Source organism: Hyposmocoma kahamanoa, unplaced genomic scaffold, assembly GCF_003589595.1.
Source record: "Hyposmocoma kahamanoa isolate Upper Pololo Valley unplaced genomic scaffold, ASM358959v1 232, whole genome shotgun sequence".
Lineage (NCBI taxonomy): Eukaryota > Metazoa > Arthropoda > Insecta > Lepidoptera > Cosmopterigidae > Hyposmocoma > Hyposmocoma kahamanoa.
In genome coordinates this window covers 10,332,938-10,350,916 of record NW_020653750.1, presented here as the reverse complement: position 1 = coordinate 10,350,916, position 17,979 = coordinate 10,332,938, and the positions used below count along the sequence as shown (strand labels likewise).

The 17,979-nt window shown below is 35.1% G+C and overlaps 1 protein-coding gene across 1 annotated transcript in view; it reads right to left on the bottom strand.

Moving 5' to 3' along the window:
* The window catches only part of LOC113228498 (basic helix-loop-helix transcription factor amos-like), a 33,831-nt gene that overhangs the window by 5,062 nt on the left and 10,790 nt on the right, over positions 1 to 17,979 (bottom strand). Inside the window, exon 2 of the mRNA XM_026461827.1 lies at positions 2,365 to 2,613. Within this exon, the coding sequence (XP_026317612.1) occupies positions 2,365 to 2,608 (244 nt within the window). The 5' untranslated portion in view covers positions 2,609 to 2,613. The remainder of the gene's footprint in view (positions 1 to 2,364; positions 2,614 to 17,979) is intronic.

Below are 17,979 nucleotides of genomic sequence, written 5' to 3'. Positions count from 1 at the left end.
GAGACATGCACGTGTTTGTTGTAGGTACTATCACCAACGCTGACGCGTCACCACTTTAAAGGTTATTTTGTGTACAGGCAACGGCAAGGCAGTTAGTAGCGGCCACTCGCAATTAACTTGTTATTCATCATAGGTACTCCTAACAAATTTTCAGCATTCTTACAATCACACTGGTTGATGGACACAGCAGCACCATATCATTCGCATAACTAATATTATATTACCACCGGGTACATCCAATACTTGGTTAATTTGATCACCATACCAGAAGCGGAACAGGTCGATCGTCTCCCTCGGGGTATTTGTGCGCTTTTGCGTTTTGTCCCAAAGGATTTATTATAAACAAAACAGAAATAGGAGTCAACAAAATAATATAACACAATCTCCGCTTGCAAACTAAACTGTTTTGGGACTGGGCAAGGCTTCAACATTGCTGGTAGTACTAAGGACGACAGGTTAAAATGTAGATAATGTAATAATACCATCATTAAATACCTGCACAAAAGGGTGCATAAGCTCTACATTATAATTACAGTTTTTAACTCCCAATTCATTGACAAAATCTGTGAATATCGTCATTCTATAATTAATCATGAAGACGCTGTTACGTTTTTATGACGACTGTATAGTAATTCACACAGTCATACATTTGTTTTTTGAACTTTTATAACTTTAAGTATTTTTCCATTTTGTTTTCTTCTAACTTAAGCTTATACATAACAAAGAGCCATGTTTTCGAAATTTAAATTCTCTTTGTTTGCCAACAAGTTGCATAAGGGCAGTTTAGTTTTTTGATATGGACGACAGAAGACTGCGTCTTGTGCAATGAGAATTTAGGTAACATCGAAACCCAACTTGAAAAACTTGAAAACTATGTTACTTTTGCTGTTCAATTCGCACCCTTGGTATAATAATGCAACATCTACAAAATGAGGACTTTTCAGGAAAGATGTTTAAAAATTTAGAAATTAGTCGCGTGTGTTTATGCTTAAATTTACAAAGGTCTTTTAATTATTTATTTCTTTAACAACAGTTATTGTGTTAGAAAAAAAAAGAGACCGAACATAAAACACAATATTAAGAAGTCAGTAATGAAAAATAGTAATAAAAACAAAGAATAAATGCAATGTCAAAATAGTTATCCTAATCACGTTTAAATACAAATTAATATCAAGTGCCTCCAACAACAAATTTATCAACATGGCAAAAAGATTTTTCCAACAAGAAATGTTTCAGACACTTTTTGAAAGATACTAGAATCCTGTGTTATTTTAAGTTTAGTACGAGGACTATTAAACATTTTTGCTGTTTGGTACCTTGAACTATGTTTTACAATATTAATTTACTTTCTGCTATTACACCACGTGCGTTCTTCCTCCTAGTAAGAAGCCTATTTGACTCGGTCTCCTTACTAAATTCACCCATGCTTGTTAACAACTCTAAAATATAGATAAACTGTTGAACAAACACAAAGAAAAATTCGTTCAATCCGGCTGAACTCGAACCACAGAGTTTTTCGTCAAACCGGGGCGATCGCTCTACCAACTGATTTGGTATCAATACCAACAACAAATTAGTATCATAGATATCATGGTAGTAAAAATATCATTATATTCAATAAAATATTTGTTTTTGGTGTTCGAAATATTTCTATGACTTTCACACGGTAATAGCGCTTTTTTGACGTACGATCACATGTGGCTTTATTTACACCAAAGTGCGTATTCAAGTTTGTTTACACATACGATTAGTTATAGTCAGATGTCCAACAAATACGACTGTTATGGTATTTAATGCATTCCCCGGGCGGCGCAGGAACAAGGCGAAAAAATAATAAAATGCAACACCTTTCGTATTATGTAGAAAAAAAAAAATTTATAGTTTTTTCACAAATTAATTTTTACTTTGAGTACTATTACGTTTTGAATATCTTAATTATTTGTTGCTTGTTTAAACTGATGGCTTTATAGCCAATGCACAATAAATAAATAAGAAATAATCGTGTTATGTATACCCATAACTTACGACGCTTATTAACGCTACAAAGACGCTACATATCTTGGACAGCCACATGGCCATAGTAATAAAATTTTTCGTCCTTCAGAACAGGCTAAGGCGTCTAATTGGCCATACTGCCAGATTTTAGTTTGTAATTTTTCCTCAATAGTTACATTTTCTGGTGTCTGTCCGTAGAAAATCGTTATAAATTTACGGTGGCCATTTTGAAAACATGGATCAATTAAAAAATTATACCATCGAATTGACATTCTAGTTATTGCCAACTATGAAAACTTTTTTTTTATTGGCACTGCTTCCTAGAGTTTTGTCCTAGTTTAATACTTACTTAATAAAATGTTAACTTACCATCAGCAGCCTCGTTCATTCTTTCAGGTATTTCCTGAATCTTTTTTAAATCTTCTTCAATATCCCCTATGTCTTCTTTGAAATAATTTTTTACAGAGTTTGATTCGTTAAGGAAATTCTTCACAGGAAATTCATTCTCGTAAGTGCCCTCAAGAAGATCATCTTGGGGAAGCAACTCTGGCATCAGAAGAGGGAATTCTTCCTCTGAGCCAGTGCTTTCCTCGTTTGCCCAAGTGGGCATCATCTTGCCTGGAAATAGAGAATAAAATTGTTTGTACTGCATTTCGAAATGCGCTACTCGGCTAACAGTTGTCTTAGAACAATTTTACAGGCATTAACTTACAAATAAATGGACGACGGGTCTAATACAAAAACCACGAAAAAAATGTCCCAAGTCAACCTATTCGAAATTTAAATTGTAATGTCATCGCAGTATCGCGCTGTCAGTAGAACAAATGAAGACTAAAGCGGAGGTAGCGCTCTGTATACGATTTTAGCGCCTTACAAGTGCGGACACTTTTTAGCGCGGACCCGACGTCCATAAAATTGTAAGTCAATGTTTACAGGCTATAAAGTTGACTCATTGATCAACGAAGTTGCCAGTATTTTGACAGAAGCTTCGGAACAAAAACCGCTAAGTCACATTTTGTCATTTTTTGAATGGCAAACAGTAGTTTTTGTACGTTTCTATGAATAATTTATCTAAAGTGAAGAGCACTTACTAAATCCGTCTTAAAAATACATTTGACACAATGCGACGAGCCATTCAATGAGATTAGACGAAATTGGAATCCAAATTTATCGGGTATCGGTTTTTTTTCCGAAACCTCTAATTTAATTACTTATTACACCAAAAATACACACTTTTCAATAGACCTCAAAAAAAGGAGGAATGTCTCAATTCGACTGTTGTTTGTTTGTTGAATTCGAGTGGCATTTGTGAATCGATTTCGATGAATCTTCATTCATCCTTTTGAAAAGAGGTTACCTTAGTAATGGTCCCGTTCAAATTTGAAGAAAATATTCCACTAATATAACTAGAGGATGAATCCGGTTTATATATACCTTTAAACTATCGCGTTTCATTGCGTATTCATCCCACCTACCTAATTTCCCGACGTTTCGGTCAGGTTGCATTGGCCGTGGTCACGTGGTCAGCACATGAAAATTACCTATTCGTATGTGAACGCGTTTATTCCCGTTTCCAAATTTTTGAATCCGTTTTATTGGATTTCACCCACTTTCCGATAACTAACTTAAATGAAACTTGGTAAATAACGTTTAAATAACGACGATATTAGTTTTACATAATACACATTCAATACATGCATAAATATACAACTCTCACTTATTATAAGTGGGCCGTTGAGCACGTGTTTAAATTATTCATTTGATCAGCCCCACCTCAATGTTTTGCGCACCACAGTAGCCTTCAAACTGGCATTGTACACTTGTCTTAGACCTAGTGATAACCAGATATAATGTAACATAAATAATGTATACGTAACTAGTTGTTATAAAGGTTAGAATCGTAACAATAATTGCTAAAAGGATTTATGCAATTGTAAATTTAGTTGATTTAGAAAATAAACCTTCCGGTAACAAAATTTGTATACCATAACAGGAAATCATGCAATTTTTTTTAAATATTGATAAACTTTAGTAGCAGTAGAGCACCTCGTGGAAAAGTTCGTTCAGGAAGTACTGCCACCTTACCTATTTCTGTCGCCCAGGAATAGTGTGAGCATTACTGCGTTCCGGTTTTGAAGGGTAAGAGTGCTGGTGAAATTACAGCCACATGGGACTTGTTATGTTTCAGGGTGACGGGCGCATTGGCAGTGCCTCTCAGATCATTGTGATTTAAAGCTCTGAGTGGCACTGCAACTCTATGGGCGCGCACAGGCCCACAATTTGTTCGTCCCGTCACTATCATAAAAAAAACTAATTTCAGACAACAAAAAAGTCCAGCTAACAAATTAGAAACGATGTTAGTTTTAACCACCTTCAAAAACAGGAAGAGGTTTTCATTTCGACTATACTTTTATTTTGTGTGTATATTACACGATTACTCGGACCTTTGTAAACCGTTTTCGGTGGTTCTTTTATGTTGGAAAAGGGGGTTCAGTAGTGGTCCCGTTTTAATTTGACGAAAATATTCCACCAATATGGGTAGCAAATTAGGAGATGATTACGGTTTATTGCATTTCACCCACTTTCCGTTAACCGATTTGAATAAAACTTGGCAAATAAGTAGATGTAATTCCATAAAGTTATAATTAATACAATATAATATGTTTATATAACTATGTTAATTACTAATAACTTTAAATAAACACAACACAATTAAAACAGAAAATAATATAGATTTCTCGTAGGTGGACTGAATTCTCTGACTTTGGTGGTCACTTAATTTCAGGAAAAACAATGAACTGAAAGGAAAAAGAACTCAAACTTACAGTCAGGTTCAGGTTAGGTTTCAGATATTTCGAATTTTTTTTTCTATGAGGTCCGAAAAGTTTATTGGGAAGATTTTGTGTTAGCTTTCGACCTATATTGTACATATAGATTTTAAGACTTTCGTGGTTATTCACTAAATGATTATCACTAGTAACAGGTTTCTTAACACGGTATAACTTCTTTTTATTTTCCCGATATTTCGGAACGGCTATAGCACAACATCTCACACAGACACTAACCACTGGATCGAGTTGCATAGCCCCCAGGTACTCTCGACAGAACGTCACTACATACCACGGTTGGTACGAGAAGCCATCGAGATCACGAAGTACAAAACATTTAACCGTGATGATGGTTTTAAACTGTCCAGTGCATGGAATCCGGTCCTTAGTGCGTGCAGTAATAAAAACAAAAACACCTCGAGTTCAGTTTCGCGTGTGGATACAGTAAGTGTGGTTTGTGTGAAAAAAGTGAGTGACAATGGTAACGCCACAACAAATCGCGATGAAGGTAGTCGTCGACAGCGCAAGAGGGTAGACAGATATGTCTGCCCATAAAGCTGTCATCTGCCGCTGTCCAGTCAACCCGTGACCATGGAGCGTGCAACCGTTCCGAAATATCGGGAAAATAAAAAGAAGTTATACCGTGTTAAGAAACCTGTTACTATATTGTACACTCTTTTTTTGTAGAATTTTATTCTAAATAAGTAGACTCTGAGAATTGCGGCTTTGGAGAAATGCCCAGATGAAGACTTGAATCACTTCACTTGAATAGTTCAATCTATTGGCAATGGTTTCTAGGATAGGGTTGCAACTGGCACGCTGTCTGCAGAGCAGTGAGGCTGACCTTTAGTCATAATGGCATGAAAGTGATCTGTAGAAGCCTGTAAAAATATGCCTGACGCCCTGCAGAATCGTGATAGCCCCAACAATATCGGAAACCAACGACAGACGACAAAATAGTGCCAGGTTAAACGAAATTAACTCCTTCATTCCCAGCACAACCTGGCTAGAGCCAATTTATAAAAATTCGGTTACAAAGTTTATCCTACCGATAGTACACACAGAAAAAGAGCTGAATTTAGAACCTTCTCCTTTTCTGAAGTTGGGAAAAATAGAGCGCTCTTTGGACATCCACTAACCTGAACCGTCGAAAAGAAAAAAAAATCATGTAAAAATAATACCCTAACAAGTATTGTAATGTTATTTAAATTTTTGTTAATGTATTAATACATTGTATAAATGTGTCATTACAAATACATAAACTCGTTGTGTACATTTTTAAAAATAATGTTATTGTCATAAAGTAAAAATAGGTAAAACACCATATTTCTTATTTAAGTTAATATTTTCGCTTCTGTAACTTTTTAAATACTTACCAAGTGTTTTTAAATACTTACCAAAAAAACGTGTAGTGTACAAAATAGATAAAGAAATTTATGTTTTACGATTTTGTCAATTCAATTTTCGAGCTACTTAAAGTAAATAATTTCTGGTAGTTTCATGACCACGTTCAAAAAAGCGCTCAACTCGACACGGTCGAAAACTCATTCAGAGCTTGACCAAATACACCACCATTTGCGAGTAAAAACATCTGATTGTTGGCCCATGTAGAAACCTCCTCGTCTTACGTCTTAGACGCTAAGCGCTATGCCATAGAGCCCTTATTTTTTTGGTTTTTTATGAAACCTCAACGAATTCCTATAAAGTACCTGAATTACATAAAATTCTACCGATAAGATATCAATTGACAATTTATGTTTTAAATATATACAAAAACACGTCGTGCCACCAGTCCAATAATTAGTTCGGAAATAATTTATTTCAAGCATACAATCACCTTTATTTCTTTAAGAATAACGTACAAAATGATTTGTATTACGAGCCTTTAGATATGGAATGCTAAAGATAAGGGTAACCTCGTGTATTGTTCCGATAAAATATAATTTCGTCAACATTGCTAATTAAGTAACGTAAATAACATTGCACTTTTGGTTTGGTTTGGCCCTTTCTCTTTTTAACACACGACATTCAGCAGCTTTCATTAAAAATATAAATTGCACATTATATGCACTATACTTTAAAAAAATCTATCGTATTAATTCTAAAGGGTACACCCATTTGTTGGGTCGGTATCACAATGACTATGTCTTCAAAATGTCCGTATCAGCATAAGGACTATATAGCAAAACGACTACCTCTGCAGAAAGACTATAACTTGGCGCTGGATGAGGAGGTGCCGGCTTTAGTCGGACCAATGTGATTTATGTAGTGTTTTTTTGTTTATTCTAGTCTGGGTTCTCTGGGTAGTGCCCGAAAGTGAATTCTGCAACTGTGAAAACTACAGTACAAGGAATTCCCTAGTTTGAGACCGTTAGAGCTTATGCACACGGCGTATTATATACGCACCGACGCCGCGCGATTTCACGAGCGAGCGTTTACGGTGCCGTAAACGCGGGTCATCTGCGCGTACACGCTCCGCAGACGCGCTGTACTGGATCGATTCAAACGCGCGCAAATATCGCGTTGAAAGCAAGAAGCTTATATATACCACTAGAGTTTAAACTTAGAATTTCATGTAGTTGCTTCATTTCAAACACTAACTGGAATTAACAAACAAAAAAAAATTAAAATTATCTTTTATCAAAATGCGCAATACAAACGCGTGACTACAGCGTGTTTGCGGCGCGTATAAAATACGCCGTGTGTATAGGCTCTTATTCTTATTCCTATCTGTAGGTTTGACATATTACACTAAATGCAAATAGCTCTCATAATATCCCCATAATGATCACGTTCTATTAGTGAAATTCCTATCCAATGCCATAGTAGTAGAAAATTATAAATTTCAGTAGTTACGTTATTTGTACATGACACGCGTTGCATGCATTAAGATTACGATTAGAATATAAATAAAAAGGGCTACTAAATAAATTGGATGTAGTTAATTTCTACACGTAGTGAGTAAAATAACATAATTGCGGGCGCTATTTACAGTGCGAAATAAGTTGGCGAGACAGACGCGAATTAATAAGGCAATCAATACATTTTGCATAAACAAACCGGTTGAGAAGTTATATTACTGCTTATCAGCTTACTATGTCGCTCGCGTGCAGTTACCACGTGTGCACGGCGGTCGGCGCGGGCGCAACCTGACTCGGTCAAATTCACTTACACGCACGCTATTTGCAGGTTGATTCCGCTCTACTTACATAATTGATAGTAGATTTTGTTGCCTGTTTCCCCTTACACAGATGTAATAAATTGAGAAAAATATGAACTTATGTAAAATAAGATAAAGCAACATCCATAAATTTGGAGTGCCCTAAATGGTCCATACTGCGCTGTTAACTTAGCTCTATGAGTCTATACAACCTCAAAGGGCTCTGGTTGATTCCTCATAACAAACACTTTGGAAAAATACCTAGTAAATTATATACGGTGTGTATATACGTGGTACATACATACCGTATATAATTTACACGATACAAAATAACACAAACGTAGCTCCAAATTTTACAGCAAAGCCGATGTATTCAATAGGTACTTTATACATACCAATATTTTTTTGGATATCAGCTGAACTAAATAGAACACGTATAGTATACGATACACGTACATTTTTCAAATGGCTTTAATTTCGTTTGTAAAAGAAGAAATTCTGAAGAAAAGCCATTATCCCGCCGCTCGACCCAAGAAAAATGAACCGTATTACTATGGGAAATATTTGAATTCGAACTGAGTATATAATATATAGTATCGACTCGTAAGCCGTTTCCATTATATGTAACATTAAGATAAATATAATAAAGATTTGAATTAAATACAAGTTTTTAGTTTTATCTGGAAGCTGAAGATAGACAGCGCAACAAACTGCACTACACGACTAGCTCTAGTTACGCAAACATCAAACTTTGACTTGAATCAACTGTCTGACTATCTTAAGTATTTTTGAGGAGAGGAACAATGTGGTCATGTGCTGGTTTCCAAGCCATTCCGACTAAGAGGATAAGAAGGCGGCGCTAGCATAGACTAGTGCTAGAGTGACTTTCATTGGGCCAGATTGCATTCATGGCGAGAGATCACGGAGTGCACTGCTGCACTGTTCACACTGGCACAGCTCATTCTTCTCTAGTCTCGAACATATGAAAGCCCTGATTAACGCCTACAGAGCTAAACTCTGTGCAGAGGCTCTGGCATTGGGCAGAAATGACACCTATGCTCACCAGAGCCCTAACGGGATATTGTGGCTTAAATGAGCACCTGTCCAAGCTGAGAGAGATAGCAGATACTATAGACTCTGCCATAAAGTGGATGAAACTTATTTGCACCACCTTAACCTTTGTGTCCCCTAATGAGCACAAAGCCCGCTACCAATCAAGCACATGCCTCAAACGCAGGAACAATCAAAACAATTGGTAGTAGAGCTGCTTGTGACAGAGTTCGTCCTGGGATGTACTGCCACCTTACATGTTTCTGCCGCCAAGCAGTAATGTGAGTAAACTGCGTTCCGGTGTTGAAGAGTAAAGGTGTTGGCGAAATTACTGGCACATGGGACTTGTCAACTTATATCTCAGGGTGATGGTCGCACTGGCAGTGCCCCTCAGATCATCGCGATTTAAAGTGTCGTTTACCACACGCGCACGACAAATTCATTTCATCAAAAAATAAAAAACAAATGAAGCCAACAAAACCCTTCTGATCATTCAGAACCTAAATTGAGCCACCTCATATAATAAAATCGATCTCAAACAACTGTTTTTTAAAAATAGTGACCCAAATAAAAATAATTATTATTTTACTTACTGCACAGCTGTACCTATTCCGTGTTTATGCTATGTTTTAGTGTGAATAAAAATTCTGCGGAAAAATAAAAGATTGCTTACCATGATAATATAGTCCTGCAAGGTTGTTAATATTTTACAATTAACCCTGTATATATTCGTCTACTTGAAAAACATCGTAACTTTTCAAATCGGTACGAACGCTACGTATATACTTATTATGTCAATACCATAGAGAGTTATTGTTGTAAACCAAACAGTTGTGTGCGTCACACATTTAAAGGATACACCTGTTTTAATAAATTATTCACTATGATGCGAAATACACTTTTTGTATTATATTTATCGAGCAAACGTCTCTCACATTGTATGTATTACATTTAATATCATGACAATACATTAAGACACTCGAAATAACTTAATACCACTCAGTATCAACTAAATTCTAGATAGAAAACAAAATAATAATAATATCGACTCATCCGTAGAACAAAGATCTATGTGTAAGACTAATTGTTCTCAGGATATAGTACACTTCGTTCGTTCTTCGTCGCTGTGGATGTCAGATCGACCGTTGTTCGATTTTATATTTCCGAAACGAAATAAGATACATAAATTCGCCTTAGTTTCAATAACGAAATTATTCTCGTGATGTACTTATACTCTTTTCGCTATATAATCACATCGGACTCTGTTCTTCGGATACATCTATATATTAGTTCATTTACGACTCCATACACAGAAAATACAATCGAAATTCGTTTGCCTTTCTACACTTTTAAAAAGGTAAAAAAGTTTTATTTAATACCAAGTGACGGCGCGAACAAGTCGTGAGCCTGGTGGTAAGCGACACGCCCGTCCATAACAGTTGCAGTGCCACTGAGAGCTTTAAATCACAAAGATCTGAGGGGCACTGCCATTGTGCCGGTCACCATGACACATAAGTTGACAAGACCCTTGTGCCTGTAATTTCACCAGCACCCTGACCTTCCAAAACCGGAACGCAGTAATTCTCACATTGCTAAGCTTGACTTGCAGCTGAGTATTAATAGTAAATATTATATACTTATACATATATTAATACTCAGCCTATAATATAATCCCATTGGGCACAGGCCTTCTCTCACAGTGAGAGGGCTTGGGCTGTTCTTATGATGGTCCAATACAATATTTTTAAATATTCATAACTTTTAGTAGCAGTAGAGCTCCTTGTGAAAGAGTTCGTCCAGGGAAGTGCTGCCACCTTACCTATTTCTGTCAAGCAGTAATGTGAGTTATTACTGAGTTTCGGTTATGAAAGGTAAGGGTGCTGGTGAAATTACAGGCACATGGGACTTGTCAACTTATGTCTAAGGTGACGGGCGCAGTGGCAGTGCCCCTCAGATCTTTGTCATATAAAGCACCGAGTAGTACTGCAACTGTTACGGACAGGCGTGTCACTTAACAGGTGGGCGACTTGTTACGATAAGGTCAATTTATTTCAATATAACTTAATCTAATACAATATAAGTAAAACAAATGTAAATAAAGGTATTATAGTATACAAACAAGAATTAATAAGGGAATCTAAATTTTTATTATATCCATTCTTCATAGTAAAGCTATAGGTACATTTTAATATTAGCATCTAATGGTTAATTGCGATGCCCAAACTAAGTAAATGAATACCTGTATTATAGGTATCTTTTTGGGCAAATTTCTTTATATTACAGCTTACAAATAGATTTTTTTATATTTAACAATAAAATTGTTAGTGGTTATAAATTAATGGTTACATATATAAAACAACAAATTGTAATTATGAAACAACTTCCAGCAAGTCCTCTGTTTCATTGTAAGTCTTACTCTTAAGCCACAATTTGATTTGTTTGTCCCGTCACGATGTTTTTCTTAATCGAAAAGCTCGTAAATATTAAATTAAAAATTTCTGACTCAGACGTGCAAGCGTGGATTCGGACCCACGACACTTGCTTGAGAGACGGTTATGTACTTACTTGCTAATATACATAACAATTCTACCGTAATGTTGTACTTAATTAACATTAACAAATGAAAGTGAAGGTGTAGTAAGACTGAGCGGTCAGCAATTATTTCCACTCGTAAGAGTTTACTAACACAGCCTCAAATTGCGTCATGAAAACGTCTGTAACGTAACTTCCATTTTGCACGTCACTTATATTTAATTAAGTTTAAATTCTTCAACCGTTTCGACGGCAAGTCACACTCTATCAATTCAGTATAACATCATTCTAAGTGCATTACCTATAGCTATCGTGGTCCTCCCACGTAAAGCAGGTATCGGGACAAGCGGGTCAAGAGAACATTACAATAACGTTATAGATCTGAAACGATTATCTAATTCCACTTGAACAAGTTGTATTTGTTATTAAGAATCGATACTAACCTCTGCTCGAATTCGAATTTGTCCCGTACTAATACGGTTCTACAGCGCGAGTCGAGCGACAGAGACACCATAATAATTAATAAGTCAAAGTCAAAGTCAAAGATTATTTATTCCATAGGTAAAATAAATTTATACTTGAAAACGTCGCATTTAAGCTACTGCTCGTTCACTACGCTGACCTCCCTGAGAAGAACGAGCAAGAAACTCTAGGGATTGCTCTTTTGAAATAAACTTACATGCTGTGGAATACACTTGGAATCAAATTTGTGTGGATTCTGGAGTAGTGTCGTCTTTCCATACATCTTTATCTGACACGTATTCTTCAATTTTGTAATATGATTTTTCGATCAAAATATTTTTAATGTAGTTTTTAAACTTAGGAAATGATAAACTTAATATATGCTCCGGAATCTTATTGTAAAAACGTATACAGTTCCCCATAAAAGAGTTGTTTACCTTGGTTAAACGAAATCGTGGTACCATGAGTTTGGACTTGGCTCTAAGGTTAATATTATGGATATCTTCTTTCTTATTGAAATTATGTATATTTTTACGGGCATATAAAATATTTGAGTAAATGTACTGTGGTATCATGACTGTGATGCCACAGTCATGATACCAGCCACCTTAAACTTTTCTCTGAGAGAAACCCGAGAGCCTAGACGGTACACAGAACGAATCGCTCGTTTTTGCAATACAAATATGGTTTGAATATCTGCCGCTTTACCCCACATAAGAATCCCGTAGGACATTATACTATGGAAGTAACTAAAGTAAACTAGTCTAGCAGTACTAACATCGGTAAGCTCACGTATTATTCATAATAATAATAACGCGCACACACTCATAGCCCCGCACTAGGGAAACCCTGTATCGCGGGTACTATGGACACAGACATAAAAAACCACAAATTGCACCCACACTCACGAGAGAAATAAATGTAGGTGAACCCGAGACCTCTGTGGACAGTCCAGCATGGTAACCGTTCGGAACGGAGGCAATTTTCAGAAATTATTATTTTACAAACGAAATTATAGCCATTTGAAAAATGTATATGCACGTGTTCTATTTAGTTCAGTTGATATTAAAAAAGTCATTGGTATATGTAAAATAGGTACCTACTGAACACAACGGTTTTCTTGTAAAATTTCGAGGTACGTTTTTAGGAATCGTGTTTGTCTATCCTCACTTTTACTATATTATATTTTTTCCATAGTGATTGATTCAACGCTGTTATTCGGAATCAACCAAAGCCGCTTGAGTAGCGATTCTTAACACAAAAAGCTCAGTAGCCCTAGATTGTCAAAACAGACACATGTTCTAGTTCTGTCAGACGGAAGGATTTTTTTTGTATTCGATCTTTGTATTAAAGATTATAACAAACTAAGTGCAGTAATGTCTTAAAAATAAATTAATGCCAAAGTATTTAGTAAACATCATAATATTTATTACAATCAATATTAGTTACATGTTGTTTCCTTAGGCCGTCCTAAATATACACGTGAAACGTAGTCCTAAGAAGAATTCTGGATAACACAAAAGTTCAAATGTTATTTTCGCGCGAAAATAGAACCGCATTAAAAAAGGAATAAATAAATTAAATGGTTTTTAAGGGTAAGGGTTAGTTATTAGTTATTTGAACTAATTACACTTATTTCTATTTAAACATTTTAGTTCAGCTCACATTTACCTTACTATTCTCAAATCCTGTGCACAAAAAGCAGCAATTTGTTTTTAAGCGAATGTAAGGCTTAGAACCAAGTTGATAGCCAAAAAGTATATAATAGTAGTAGAAAATGTTCAAAAAAGTGCGAAGAAATTACTTTTAAAGTTTTGATTTTCGCGAAATTATTTCGATGTTCTTTACTTAAATTTTTTTTGAGCCACTATAAATAGCCTACATTATATTATGGTTTTTAGTATTTTATATAATATATGTCCCAAAAACTATTAAATAATTAAAATTACTGCAATATCGTGACTAGTATTACATCTCTATTTCACCAGACTAACCGTATTTTCATAAACACTTAGAGAAGCAGGAAATACGTTTTTTTTTTATTTTAAGTTTTGTAATGAAAAAATTTAATTACAGTGATGTAATGAAAAAAGTTCTTCTTAATAACTTTATCTTATAAAATAATATTTTAAATTACAAAACGAAACGCAGAATAAACAACATAAGAGTTCAATATTTCAAAAATAATATTGGCAGCTTGCATGAATTTCATCCATAATTTTTGCACAATGACATTGAAACTGAAAACTGCTTAAGTTTTACGACGTGATCAAACGTTGACATTTACGTGACATTTTAAGTTGTAATGTCAGTGACGCCGAGTCGATGCGTGCGAGCAATGCTAAGACAGCTCGTATCTACCGTAATATATTAACAATAATCTGTCTATCTCGTTTGTTAATATCACTTGCTCAATATGTGAAGGAAAACATCATAAGGATATATGCATGCAGGCGAAAGTTCGTAATGCGTGAAATGAAACGTACGTGATACACAATGTTAAACAACAATACGCTCTATCTTCAAAAGAATCACGTTTCAGTACAAACTCTAAGCATTAGGAGCCAGGGCACAAGAAAAAGAGGTAAAGCTTGACATTAAAAAGGTAACGACATAACGTTTGACATTAAAGTAAAACCTTTTAACTGAACTAGATAAATAATATAAGTATCTTCTTATTCCTTGAAAACAGAAGCCTCTAGGTACAATTACTAAGCGGAAAACTCAAAAAAGAAGAAGTTTATATCGAGATGTATATAAAGACTTTCGGTTTTCGCGATTGATATATCATTTGTCGGCTTGCCAGTAAAAATTGTTTTTGCTACCAAGCTCCTGAAATTAGAAAAGAGCTGACCTGTTAACCTGACACCTGTAAAGACCTTGAAGTCTGTTTGAAAAAACAAATATGTACTCGATTTAGATTCGGAAACGAACAGTTTCATTTCTTATGTATTTTTTATGAACTTTGTCAAAGTCAAATAATCTTTATTTCTTAGGCAATATACACTTAAGCAAATTACACTTGAAATCGTCATACTGATTAAACTCTACTGCTCATTCGTAAGGCTGATTCCCCGAAAAGAATGATAAAGAAACTCTAGGGGTTGTTCTTTGTAAATATACATTTGAATACATTTATCATTACAATTTTACCACCACGGTTTTTTGTCATTCAAGTACGCAGAAGCCGTATAATTAACCTTTTTGAATTTTGAAGGCAAATTTTGAATATCAATCGGAATCTAATTATAGAAGCGTATACGTATAATGTATACCATATACATTGCCGAATTTGAGACTTTATGAAGACGGCTATCAGGTAATTTATTTTTATTCCTCGTATTAATGTAATGTCTGTCATTAGTTTTCATAAAAATTAGTATTTTTCATAACATTATATAACATTTTCAAAAACGCAACTTTGTCGTTAGTGTAAGAATGTTAATCTCTTTAAACTTATCTCTCACAGACACTGACTCTTATCGTCTCAAATATCTTTTGCCACTTTACATCAGGTGGGCTGTCTGACTGTTTGTCATTTTGAATATCAACTTTTAAAAAACTATAAACGTCATATTGCTTGTTGCTCGTCTCTTCGATGCAGAGTCCTTCAGTTTGGCATTTGGCATTCTCGAGTTAATGTTCTCTGTCTAATTTCCATTTGGCAATTGTTGTTATTTATATATTCGAGTATATTATTAACATTCAAATAGAATCGTGAAACAACTTCATATTTCACGATTGAATATTTAAAAATAATAAAAGTTACCACGGAAATTAGGCAAAGAACACTAACCTAAGAATGACCTCTTATGCCATATTCCCTATGCTAGCTCAATGAAGATTTCACATATACGTTTCAGTGGTAGTACATTAGTTTTTCTAACTTGCACAATAGGGATGTTGACAACGGCAACTACATAGACAATAAGTCCTGTTGTGAACGCCAAACAATGTGTTCTAATGAGTCTTTTACCTTGATAGCAGCTTAAATCTTATTGTAAGATGTAACCATTATACTACTGTTTACTATTTGAAACACAAGTACAACATCGGCATTCTGACCTGTCACTTTCACTGAGCCAATTAATTTTCAATAAACGTATCAACAGACCACTGTTGTTCTTCTCCTTTCTATTAACATCACTATTTTTTTGTAAATATTACGGAGTATTATAAAATTAAAATACTTTTTGCTACAACCACATAGATACGAGACAAGCATAAAGTGCAACAGATGACCGTATTGCTAAGCGTTAAGGCAGTAAATGCAAGATATGTTTCTTAATAGAGATACTAGTTTCGATGAACTTTCTACAAGGATACCACTTAAAGCTTTACATCATCACTATTTTATATAATATGGCACTCACAAGAAATTTGACACTCGTCATTGGACAACGTGAAGAATGAAAAATTGACAAGGAATTTCGACGCACCTTTATTATTTAGCACTTATTTCTATTTCTACTCGACTATGCTAAAAATCAAGATGTTTATGTATTTTAATAATGTTGTCAATAATGTGTTCTACGAAAGAGAAGGACCAAAAGGGATGAATGGACCAAAAATGTTAAATTTCAATCATCGATCGAAGAGACGTGAAGTCCCCACCCTCAATGGGTCAGCGTGGTGGCTTAATCCCTCTCAATAGAAGAAACTCGAGTCCAGCTTTGATACGTAAATGAGCTGAAGAACCTTGAATAGATATAAATTTTACTATTTTTTTTTTATAATTCAAGTGATGAGACGAACAAGTCGTGCGCCTGATGGTAAGCTATATATACTGCCTGTCTATAACAGTTGCAGTGCCACTCAGAGCGCACTAGTACAACATGACTCTAAATAAACTTATTTAGTAACATAAATATATATATTCAAAAACTTCTTGGAATTAGGAGTATTCAAATTTTAAATCCGGTCCTGGTTACAAACATTCATTCCTTTTTTGCGGATACTTAATAGGTTAAGTATTCTTGGAGAAGTGAAGCCTTTATACAAAATTTGGATAAATACAACGTATAACCTAAAGTTAAGCTGGGGAGATAAAAACACCGACTGACCGGCAGATTCTCTCCACACCTTCAAAATTTCTTATTTGTAATAACGATTGTGGCAGTAAATAATCTACCCGGTCATATTCTTATCTCAAAAACCTACACCAACTCTTAGCGAATGGAGAGGCCTGCGCTACGTGAACGACTGCTCACAGGTCTGTGGACGACCTTACGGGTATACTTTCACCTTGCTCAGCAGAGCCCCACTTACGCTTATCACGAACGTAAGTGGGGCTCTACTTTATTTGTTGCGTAACTTAAAAGCTGGCTACGCGGAAAATTACAAACAATGGAGAATTCCATTTGAGAATTATAATCGGTTGGTAGGTTTTGTAAAGTCAATGTCAAGAATATTTGAAAATGAAATGTGCATTTCTCGAATTGTAGAGTTTTAGGCTCTCGATCATCCTCTGTCGACCTATCTATTGATCCCTTTGTAGGAATTGATGTTATAATAAATTAAATATATATAGTTATAGTTAGCATGGGATAGATGCAGGGTTATTTTTAAATAACTAACAAAACAACCACGCAGGACTATATTACTAATATCATAAACAACAACTTTTGTTCCATGAGTTTTAATAATTCACCAAATTTATTTTTCATGCAAAAATAAATAATAACTCTGTGCAGGATGGGAGCGGAAGTCCTCGCGGAGTACGCTTGCATGTTTAATCTTACCTTACTACCAAATACAGCGCTAAAAAGAGTCAGATAGTACAATAAAAAATTAAAAGTGTAAGTTTTTAAAGTTTTTTTGTTAAATTTCATCGAGTTAATAACCAGAAATAGAGACGTAATACGATGGCCCCATCAATCCCTGGCAACTCATGTTGTGATATGTCATGATATTAGGGGACCTTAAGGGCCCTTAGGCCATTTGCCTCATCAT